Genomic DNA, 11,306 nt, shown 5'->3' on the forward strand with positions numbered 1-11,306 from the left:
GGATCACCCCTCCCTTCCCATTATACCATCCCCACCCCCACAGGGGCCACCATCGCCCCCCACAGGTGTCCCAGCCCCTCCACCCCACATCTTCTCCCCACTCTCCCATGGGCACCACTGCCCCGCCCCCCCCGGGATGTGAGTCTCCGGGGGCGTGGTCAGTGGCGGAGCGTGGGCGGGGCGGAGTGTGACGCGCCGGGGCACGTGCCCTATAAGCGGGCTGCCCGCGGCGCTGGCTGTGGAGATGGGAGCGTTGGGCTGCGTCGTGCGCGCGACTGCGCTGCTGCTGCTGTGGGGGGCGCTGGCAGGTACCGGCCTGGCGCGGACGGGGCTGGGCGTGTTGCCATGGTAACGCTGTGTCCCTCTCTCCCCTCAGGGATCCTCCTGCCGCCGCCCGCGCGGGCCGCCGCCGCCATCTCGGTGAGTGGGGCCGGGGGTGCGTCTCCCAGCGTCCTGTGCCGGGCGCTCCGCTGCCTCCCTCCCCTCCCAGCCCGCCCGCGGGGGGCGCGGGCCCCTGCAGCTGCCCTCAGCCCCCCATCTCCCCAGCACAGGGTGAGCCCCTGCTGCTCCCGCCCACGGAGCCTGCGGTGCTGGGAGAGCAGCCCCCAGCCCCGGGTGTCAGTGCCCAGAGCCTGGGGGGCACATACCGAGCCGAGCTCGTTTCCTGGGGCCTTGCTGCTTCCCAGGGGGTGGCGAGGCGTCTCCGTAGGTGCTGCTCTCTGCTGGGCTGGGGAGGGCTCTCTGGCTCTTGGCAAAGCAAGGCCAGCTGGCTGGGGTGTTTTCCAGCCCTGCTGGAGACCAGGCAGGCGGCTGTTCCCTTGGTGTAGTCAGTGCTCAGCTGCTTGCCTTCCCCACTGAGCCTGACCTCAGCTGGCTACATCAAGGTCGAGATTTTACAGCAGGACAGTGGACGCCTCAATGGGGGATATGCCTGCCACGCTAGGGATAGTCCACGCTCCTTACTGCATTGTAGCTATGCCAGCGTAAGCTGAAATGGAGACACCCCTTCTGGGCCTACTTCAGTGTAGGAGCACACCTGCGTGAGCGACGGTAGCTAGGTCGATGAAACCAAACCCAGGGTTAGGTCAGCGTAGGATTTTTAGCATGTGGCTTTCTCACATCCCTGACCAACCTAGCAGTGTTGACCAACAATTTAACTGCAGGATTTTATAGCAAGATAGCTAGCTCCAGATAGGAGTTTTTACAGTGAGATTATTTTGGCCCTAAAATGTTAGATTCCATTCAAAATCATGTTAGTATATCTTACACTGTGCTGTTGATTTGTTAATGAGTGACCATGTCTTCACTGTTAAAAATACTGTGGTGGCTTTTTTTTAATCTCAGGGTAACTAAAGTGCATGAGTGATCCTGAGGTAAACACAGTGAAGATAAGGCATTCACTTTTACCAAGTGGTAAATATATGGAGGCTAGCCTTACACACCCACCTTGGGTTGACCTCTGAGTTTATTTTATGCAAAAACTAAAGCCCCTTGTCTCCACTGTATGTTCATATCCTAAGGTTAAAAAAAAACACTCCTTTTTATTTAGCGTTGATGACTAAGGCTCCCTTGACTATTGAGCAATTTAAGTATTTAGCTAAGTGATGGTAGGAAGCAATTAGTATGTGAAACCTGAAGTGATAAATTTTCACGTAACTAGGAAAGAGAGACAATATCTCACAACCCCTCCACAGATTTTTATGAAATGTTGATTATTATTTGTATATAAGTACATTGGTATGCCATTGGAAGATGGCAGGATTTGTTAAGGTGCTTAATCTGGGAGGTTTCCAAAATGCTGTTTGGAATTGCTTATCCTAAACTGTTTCATAAATTTGTTTCCTCCTTAGCCGAAATGCTACTTGTATAGTATGCTTGGATGTCCAAAGAACTTTAACCCGGTTTGTGGGACTGATGGGCACACATATCCAAATGAGTGTGCACTTTGCCTTTCAAACAGGTAACTGTGTAACTGACATATCCTGTCTTTTTTTGTCTGAAGTATGACAAACATTGCACATAAAGTAGTGACTCTCATTTCCCAGGCTGTTTAACTGACCTTTACTCTTCTCATTTTCAGTGTGGTAAGAAAAACTTGATTTGTAAATTAAGCAAATTTAATGTAATCCAAAACAAAACTCTAATGTTTGCAAACCAGGGAATGCAGAGTTAAGATCGCTGTTAAAAACCCTGGAGAGGGATAGAAGTGTAAAAGGGTATGGGGAACCTACTAAAATGGGAATGCACAGTTCAGAAGCTGTCCCGTTCTCCCCCCCCGGCCCCCCCCCCCCCCCCACCATTCTCCAGTGGTTTTCTGGATGAGGCCAGGCAGTTTTGCAAGGTTTAAGTTTGGCTCCTTTTGCAGGAACTGTGAGCCTGTCCTACAAGATAGTATTCTTGGATAATTGACATTTTGGCATTCATTTTAAGCTTACTCTATCACAAGTTAATACTACTCAGGTTTATAAACTGTTATCAAGGCTTGCATGGATGATGGATTCAAAAGTAAGGCTTTCTCTAGTAAGTCACTTAAGCATGATGTATAAAACTTCATTGTAGTTTTTCAGTGATGTTTTCAGCAAATCTTACTGCATGTGATTCTACTTCTGAGATATAGAAATAAGCTGAATAAAACTCCACTGTAGAAAATGTGCGTTGCTTTTTTTGTTTGCCACTCCATTAAAATCCATCTTCTAATATTTTTTCTCTTTTTGTTCTGGTTACAGGGAAAATAGGAAGAATGTCAAAATTAGCTGGAAGGGATCCTGCTAATATGGTGGTGGTATTCTTTGGCTTTCATCTGTTCCATATTCTTCAATCTGAAGAGGAAACAGTGTCTTAAATTTGCCTTCTAAGTAGTTTTAGACTAATTAAATAAAATGCCTATTTTGCTCTTTTACCACTTTTGAATACACCTAATACTATTATTTTATTAAAATAGTAGTCATGTTTATGAATGTATCTGTAAGATTCATTTATATGCTCAGCCTATTTTTTTCTTTGGAAGATATACTACACTTGAAGATTTCTGAATCTAATTTGATTTTATTATCTATATAGAATTTGTCAGAGATGGCATGGTTACTTCATGGAGGGGTTGAGGCAGCTTGGTATGTGGGGATCTGGTAGGTTATACAATACCAGGGGTAGGCAACTTATGGCATGTGCGCCGAAGGCGGCAGGCGAGCTGATTTTCAGTGGCACTCACACTGCCCGGGTCCTGCCCACTGGTCTGGGGAGACCTGCATTTTAATTTAACTTTAAATGAAGCTTCTTAAACATTTTAAAAACTTTTACATACAACAATAGTTTAGTTAATATATTATAGACTTAGACCTTCTAAAAACATGAAAATGTATTACTGGCATGCAAAACCTTAAATTAGAGTGAATAAATGAAGACTCAGCACACCACTTTTGAAAGGTTGCCAACCCTGTACTATACCATTGCTGTACCATCCATGTGTCTGACCTCCCTAGGCATAGCATAATTTTTACTTGGCGAACCAAATTTCTAAGCTTGCTGTATGTTCCACATCATCCCCTACTACTGCAGTGTCCCTGGTTCAGAGGTTTATTTTATGTTTTTAATTAAAAGCCAGGGTAACTTTTTTACCTCCCCTGAGATGCTATAGGCAGGGCACTGTCTTTCCACACCAAATTTGCAATACAGATTCTTATTGGTGTGTGGGCCCTCAGGAATACAGCTAACCTGCTGCCCACAATGCTTGAACTTCTTTTTGTAACCATTTGATTCTGTTGCTGAAAGCCCTGTGCCTTTAATTGTTTTAATGGTCAGTGCAGTAAGTTTTATGCTACAACTATTTTAGCTTCTATCAGTCTAAACAGTGCAAACTACTTATATACTCTTTTCACTTTGATGTATGAATCCATTTTACTTCAAATAAAATATCTTGTTGTTGCTGCATTAGTCAGTAGCAAAAGCAAAATGCCAACTTAACATCCCTACATTCAATTCTCACTGTTATCAATAAGAACTCCACTAAGGTGGAAATGTATTAAGCTGATGTCTTCCATGATACTAATTTTTATATATATATAAAAATCAAATATTTTTATGTACCTTAGCCTCAGAGGGGATCATATTAAGTCTAAGCCCTGATGCATAGATCACTGCATCATTGGGGAGTTCATTCACTTTAATGATAGTCTTCCTGGGCTAGCCAATCCCAGTGTAGAATCTAGGCATAAACTAGTAAGTTAGCTGTTTGAGAATGTTCCCTGAGAAGGATTAAATGTATTTTAGTTAGGGTAATTCCCATCAAAATACTAACCTCTTTTATTATGTTCTGGTAATACCAAGAAAACCAAACACTTTAAACTAAACTTGTCCCTGGGCACCTCTATCCTTCTGTGCTGGGGTGTCTGCTCCATATAGTTGAATAAGAGTTAACAAATGTCTGAGAGCTGAGTTAGCTCACCTTACGGCACCTAGTGTGTTAGGCTTGAGTTATTAGACCCAGCTGGAGAGGAGTTGGGTCACTTTCATAAAATAAGGATGTGGAAGCTATAGTGAAGATGCAGGAGAGGCAATGAGGTGAGAGGAAGTAAGGAGTTCCCTCTCTCTGGGAAGGGCCTGGAGAAGGCAGACAGAAGAAGGTCATGGACAGAATCAGTCCCTGTAATGGGCCCTGGGAAGAAGCCATTGTGAAGGGCCAGCATTCCAGCAGAGAGTGATGGAGCTGGGAGGACCTAGGGAAAAGCCCAAGGCTTGGGACCCAGAGCAGAGGCTGTATTTATGCTCAGGCTGTAGGGAAGCAGCACAAGGGGCTTGGAGGTAAGGAAATAGCAATGTGTATGAAGGAGCAGAAGTAGCTATTTGATACAGGGTCCCTGGGCCAGAACCTAGAGCAGAGGTGGCCCTGGATTCTCCTACCAGCACTGAGAAAGGGGTATAGAAGCCCAGTGTGAGAATTATGGAGCCAGGGGGGGCAGATGACTAAGTCTAATGGGGAGGCTAAGGAATAATCCAAGAGGAGTCAGAGAATCTTTTGCATCAGGGCATTTTTTGACTCTTGTACTTTTGGAGAGACCACAAGGAAGGTAATATCTCATTGGGCCAGCTGCAGTTGGTGAGAGAGGCAAGCTTTTGAGCTTACACAGAGCTCTTCCGGTCTGGGAAAACTTTTTTGTACATTTATTATCATGGATGGGCTGGGACTAAAATGTGACCTGGCCAGAGGCCCAAGTTCTGAGCCAAGGTGGATCATCACAGGATGAGTGACCAGCAGCAGGGGTGCTACAAAGGAAAGGGTGGCTATGCCAGCCATGGGGGTGGGGTGCCAACAGTGAGTCTACTCTTCAAACCCATGGCAAAATGACAGAGCTGAAGCCCTCTGGCTTAAAACTCAGTCCTGTGCCAGTTTAATTCTACTCCCTCATTGCCACAGCTGCTGTCTGCATTGTCTTGGTAAGAGCCATGTATTGGTGGTTCTGAGTAAGAACAACTCCAGGGACACCCGTTTGAAGCTATATCACCTCAGATAGTGTGAGGTGAACTTCAGCCCCAAGAGCAAGCATCAGCTTCCAAGACAGATCTACCCTCTACTGCTCGTCTGAGTTGAGACACCTTTCTGCCACTTGCCCTTCATGTGAAGCAGTATTGCATGATGTCTGCTTTAGCTCAGCTCCCTAAAACCCAAAGCCTCTGGCCACAGACAAGCCTTGACTTTTGGCTCTCTACATGCCTTGCCCTCTGTCCCTCCTAAACAGACACAACAACTGCCAAGTCCCTGTGCCAGCATCCTCTGTAGCATCCAGCCCTTGTTGCTGGACATTCACAGAAAGGTGCCACAAGTTCTCCTGTTCTTTTTCCAAAGAGAGCAGCGTACGCAGCTTGACTGGCACACCTCAGCATTGGGTCCTTTGTAACAATCTAGCTCTGGAATACATTAAGAGTGAAACCTTCATAAGTTTACTATCTAAGAAGACACTTTAAGACCTAGTAAATAATGACAAGAAGTGGAAACAGACCTGGATATGTTTAAAACAAAGAGTATAGCACACTTCTGAGAGTCAAAACTTAATAGGCTAAAATCCTCACGTACCTATTGGGTTCCTGGGAAGTGGGCGAGCAGAAGCCCGCCCACTGCTAAAGGAACCTCCCCCAGCCTAAGGGGAGGACCCACAGAAGCCCACCAATTACTGGGGACAACTAAAAATGTAGCATGACCGTTACCTGTTCCTGCCCTTTGGGGCTTAAAACAGCCCAGAAGAGGGCTGGGGCTGGGGCAAGAAAGGCTTAAAAGTTGCAGCTCTAAAAGCGGGACTGACTGGCCACAGCTGGGCCACACCCTAATCAGGCCACATCTGGCCTGTATAAAAAGGCCAGGGAAGCCAGGGGCAAACAGTTTCTCTCTGCTTTTAGAGGGAGAAGGGCCTGGCTGCTGGGGAGTGTACCTGGATGCCCAAGGTAGAGTAAGGCTGGGGGGAGGCAGGAGGAGCTGGGGAGCTCTGGCCTGGAAACCCCCCCAGGCTGCAGGTCTAAGGTAGTGGGGTTGCAAAGGGGCAGCCCATGGGTAGGCAGAGGCAGCAGGTCCAAACCCCTTTGCTGATGATGAGCGGCTGATACTGTAGTCTGCCCCATTGAACAGGGGCTAGATGGAGACTGGGCAGTAGCCAAAACTGAGGCAAAGTGGGGATAGTGGGTTGGGGGTTCCCTGGGGGGGGAAGACCCATATTGGTGGGGGACTACTGGGGGCAGCACCCCAGTTAAAAGGGCATGGGGGTCTAGGGAGGGCCAGAGGGGCCAGAGGCCAGGAGATCACCAGCCTGCAAAGGGTGCTCCTGGCTGGAAGTGAGCTAATTCCTGAGGATGACCAGCAGGAGGCACTGCAGGGGTGAGTCTGCATGTCTACACCTTGTCTAAAGCAGCTTAAGAACATAAGAATGGCCATACTGGGTCACACCAAAGGTCCATCCAGCTTTTCACCTTTCTAACATTTCCTCACACTGTCACGAACACCCCTGGCTGGGATCCACTGCTCGTGGATACAAAAACTGCTGTCCTTTTTGTTCCCCCCGGTGATGGATAAGGAAGGTCCATTTGCCTTCCCTCCGCAGTCCAGTAAACTTTTGAGATGAACCCCCAACCTAAGACTTTTCTCTCCTGGTACTGGTTCTCCAGTGTAGTCACATCCTCTGTCAACCTGTTGACTTCACATGTAAATAGAGCGTCCATTGTGTTAGCTTTGCAATGATTAATTTACACCACAGATAGCACTAGAGGCATACATATGCTTTGTATGGCAGAAAACTTAGCTTGTCCATGCTGCCTTGTTACAGACTTGATACATAGTGCAATTGTTTTGCACAATTTCTTATATAGTGTCAATACATGCATTATACATTGATATTAATGAGCAGTGTGTCATTGGCTTTCATTTGATACCTTACAAGACACTTTGTGGATAAGCACTATGAAAGCAATGTATTGGCTGAGTGAGTTTGTCAGCCCTGATACATGTTGCTAACACAGAATACTGAACCCTTTGCTAGCTAGCACCAATGCACCTCTGTTATCTGCCCCCTGCTACGTCTCTGCCAGCCAGTTCCCAGGGTCAGTATCACCAAAAAAATCCTTGGTAGTGTCAGGCAAAGATCTGGCACAGAAGACTGCCTCAGTACTGACTACCACTGCAGCACCAAAGACCAGTACCACCTCCTCCCTGAATCAATGGACATCCCAGACCTGGGACAGGCATGATTATGGGTACAGGTCCTCCTTTTCCCATAAGGAGAGGCCCAAACTTCACCATCCAGGAAACAAGTCACTAAGCCTGTTCACCTAACGGGCAAGTGAAGCTGGCTCAGCCTCTGACTCAGCCCTGAACAAGTGTAAGCCAGAGGTGCCTGAAAATGCTCACAAATGGCAGATGCCAACATCAGTAATCACATCAGCATCAACCCCAGTACTGGTACCTGCTGGTTCCGTAACTGCATCTGCAGCACTGCCATAGGCACTGATGTCTCTGTGTTTGGCACTGGTGTGTGTTCTCGTATTTTTGGTACTAAGTTAGCTTCAAAAGTCGGCAGCCCCTCTCTGTGTCTACTCCTCATCTCCATCACTAGGACACACCTTTTCTCCTCCATCCAGCAGGGACCCTTTCTCTCTCAGCTTGTACAGGTCAGGCAAATGTCTCTCTCATGCGCTGCAGACCAGAGCTTTCATTTTAGAGCTCCACTGCATTCATCTCCAGCATGGCAATGGCCTGCTTAGCCCTATCCAAACCAGCCTTTCCTTCAGCCAACCTCTTAAATGACCTGTTTCCTTTCCCAACCTCATTCCTTTCCTGCAGATATAATCCACACCTCACCCATTTCAAAGGCCTTGTTATATTACCGAAAGAGAGAATTGGAAAAGTTTTGTCCTGTCTTTTATTGCCATCTCAAGAGCTTCTAAGGGTCAAGCCATCTCTTTCCAGAGACTATCAAAAAGGGCTGTGCAGGGTATAAAGTCTGCTATCAAATAGTGGCTATACCTCTCCCTCCACATACTAAAGCTGAAGCAGCATCCCAATATTTGGAATTTGCAAGACAGCTATGTGAAATAATTCCCTTATTTCCTCTAAGCAATGTGCCCTTGATCTGGCCACGTGAGCGGATGCCAAACTTGGTAGGTCAGCATTACGATCGTTTAGTTAGTGACAGTCAGGACTCAATCCCACATTCCAGACAGGGCTCTGCTGGTCAGTCTCCTAGAGCTGGAACCACATAGCTGCAGAATTGAACAGGGGCACCCCCAGACATTTTTCCCCTGGTACGCACAACGCATGGCGCCTCCGGGTTCCAGCCCAAAGTTTCTTCTCCAACAAAATCCTGTTCAGAGCAAGGAAACAAAACAGAATCGCCCATCGAGACCCATCATTGGGGCATAGGCAAAGCCCATCATGTCTGCCTCTGCTCGGCCCTCAGGGCTCCTCGCTGCCCCTCTCCTAGCCAAGTCCCTCACTCAGGCCCTCACCGCAGCTCCTCGTCCTTGCAGCAGGTCTTGGGGCTGACACTTAGCAAATCCTTTTGGCAGAGAGGAGGGGACACAGGCTCCTGGAAGTGGGGCAAGGCCATCCAGGCCCCTAGGTGAGCCCTGGTGCACAATACAGCCCCATGGCAGGGGTAAGGAGAAGCAGCCCTGGCTCCCTCACTGCCTGCTCAGGTTTGGCCCCGGGTCCTTCCGTCATGATGTGGGGGCAGCAGGGCCAGGACTGAGTGAGCAGGGGTCGCAGTGCTGCTCAGGTTTGGGCCCATGACCCCTCTGTCAGAATGGGGGAGGGGCAGTGGGGCCAGACCTGAGTGGGTAGTGGACATCCAGTGCTGCTCCTCCTGGTAGCTGCCATGGGAACAGCTCTGCCCCGCCAATCGCATGCGTACAGCTATGGGCACCACTGGACTTGAAGAAAGGTTACTTACCTTAGAGTAACTGTGGCTCTCAGAGTGGATCTCACAACCCACCCTATAGCCCTGCCTTTGTGGAGTCCCCTTTATCCAGGCTTCTGAATGAATGAGGGAACTGAGGGATCGTTTTGTTCCTGGGGGGGCACAAAACATGCCCAGTGCAGGCACAGCCCAACAAACCCTGCTGTTCAAAGACTGCAATCTCCTGTGCCTGGGTTGCCTGTGCTTCTAGTGTGGGATCCATCCAGCTCAAAGAGACCCTGTTACCCAGGAAGGTAGAGATGTCACTGAACAATTAGTCAGAGCCAGTCATCTGTTGGTGCCAGCAGTTGATTGAAGACTGAAGTAGATTGAAGGCCACTTTCTGCTGTAAAACCCTGTAGTTCTATTTGGAAAAACTTAGGGGGAGGAGGGCATGTGGAAGGCTCTGTCCTCATCACTGCCACCATTATTGAATGTAACTGGTATTTTTGGAAAGGTCTCTGGTTTTGGCAGTAACCGGAACAAATCACAAGCAATGGATCTATCCAAAGGACCAGAGCCTTCTACGTTTCAGCATTTTTCCATTTCAAATACACAAGGAAATAACTTATGTAGGTGTTAACATTTGTCCTAAACTTCCCAAAATTGTTTCTATAAATATGGACTATCTATTAAAAGAAATTTTCAAGGATGTAGAGAGGTGGCATCTCATCCTCCTATTTACTAGGGAGAATAGAAATAGCCAACATGCATATCTGCCACAAAATTACTCATATCATTTGCCTATTGCCTTTCAAGGCCTCCCCTGCTCTTTGCTGAAATCAATAGACATATTACACAATTTATATAGAATAAAAACAGCTTCACTTGTCATGCAAGACCCTTAAAAATCCTGGGTAACTGGAGGCATGGGGGTGCCAGATTTGTATCTGTTACTTAGCATTCCAAATGTGCCCTACCATAAGGTGATTCACACCCAGTAGTTCTGTACACACTCTGGCCTAGTGTGAGATGGAAAAAAGCTTAGCTGTGCCATTTGGTTCCTTCTCTTCTGTTATATACCTTAAGAGGCTACCCACACCCTTAAATCAACCACGGTGGCTAATGTTAGATTGTGATCTGTCTTTTGTGGCAGAATTAACATTAGTGGAAACTAACATTAACGCTAAATATAAGAACTCTGGACGAAAGCATGCTCAGTGGAGAAAGTGACACACACTTGAGGATAATAGTTTGGGATGATAAGCAATTAATAATTAATCATTTCTTCTCATTCCCAAAATAGTCTTCCCACAGAGTATCGTCTATCTCAAGAGACCAAAAATAAATGAGTCAGACCCCAACGCATCAAGAGAATGTCCCCCAAACCTGTGGTTATTTACAAAGAGATTCTATTGTTTTTCAGTCTGTCTGTGACATCCCGAGAGAGAGAGAGTGTGTTAGTGCTGCCCAGGCTCCCAAATGTATTGGCTACGAGGATTTGGCCCCTGCTGCAGGAGTTCTAACCGCCACATCTGCCTGTCCCCTGCCCAGCAATGAATTCTGCCCCCCAACCTCCAAATCAATCCTCTGCCCCTAATCTCCAAATCAGTTCTTCCCCCCCAGCTCCCATCAGTTCTATCTTCACCCTCCACCAATCCAGCCCCACCAACCCCCAGCTCCCACTTGTTCTGCCCCACACCCAGCTCCTCCACCTCACACTCAGTCCCCCTCCCAACCCTGGGGAGCTGTAGCAGGGTCTCTGCTCCTCTCCAGGGGTGTGCCAGCAACTGCAGGAGAGGGGGGGTGGCAGAGAAGCCAACCCACTGCTCACAGGAGGGCAGAGGGGAGGAGAGGGAGATTGAGTTCTGATTGGTTGCCGTGACCCTGGAGGAGGAGAGACAGACAACCAGTCAGAAGGGGCTTCCCCCCTTC

General features: G+C 47.8%; 1 protein-coding gene across 1 annotated transcript; it reads left to right on the forward strand.

Moving 5' to 3' along the window:
- Positions 1-238: 238 nt before the first annotated feature.
- Positions 239-2,957, forward strand: SPINK2 (serine peptidase inhibitor Kazal type 2). Its single transcript, XM_032781884.2, has 4 exons — positions 239-308; positions 377-420; positions 1,851-1,960; positions 2,727-2,957. Exons 1-4 carry the CDS (start codon positions 245-247, stop codon positions 2,770-2,772), a joined length of 264 nt encoding a protein of 87 aa, XP_032637775.1. The 5' UTR covers positions 239-244; the 3' UTR covers positions 2,773-2,957.
- The last annotated feature ends 8,349 nt before the right edge of the window (positions 2,958-11,306 follow it).

Source organism: Chelonoidis abingdonii, chromosome 5 (genome assembly GCF_003597395.2).
Source record: "Chelonoidis abingdonii isolate Lonesome George chromosome 5, CheloAbing_2.0, whole genome shotgun sequence".
Taxonomy (NCBI): domain Eukaryota; kingdom Metazoa; phylum Chordata; order Testudines; family Testudinidae; genus Chelonoidis; species Chelonoidis abingdonii.

Excerpts from the sequence above, each read along its gene's own strand:
- SPINK2 (XM_032781884.2), top strand. The coding sequence starts at position 245 with ATGGGAGCGTTGGGCTGCGTCGTGCGCGCGACTGCGCTGCTGCTGCTG. Across the intron at positions 309-376 it reads GCTGTGGGGGGCGCTGGCAG|GGATCCTCCTGCCGCCGCCC; the intron begins GTACCGGCCTGG and ends CTCTCCCCTCAG. Across the intron at positions 421-1,850 it reads GGGCCGCCGCCGCCATCTCG|CCGAAATGCTACTTGTATAG; the intron begins GTGAGTGGGGCC and ends TTTCCTCCTTAG.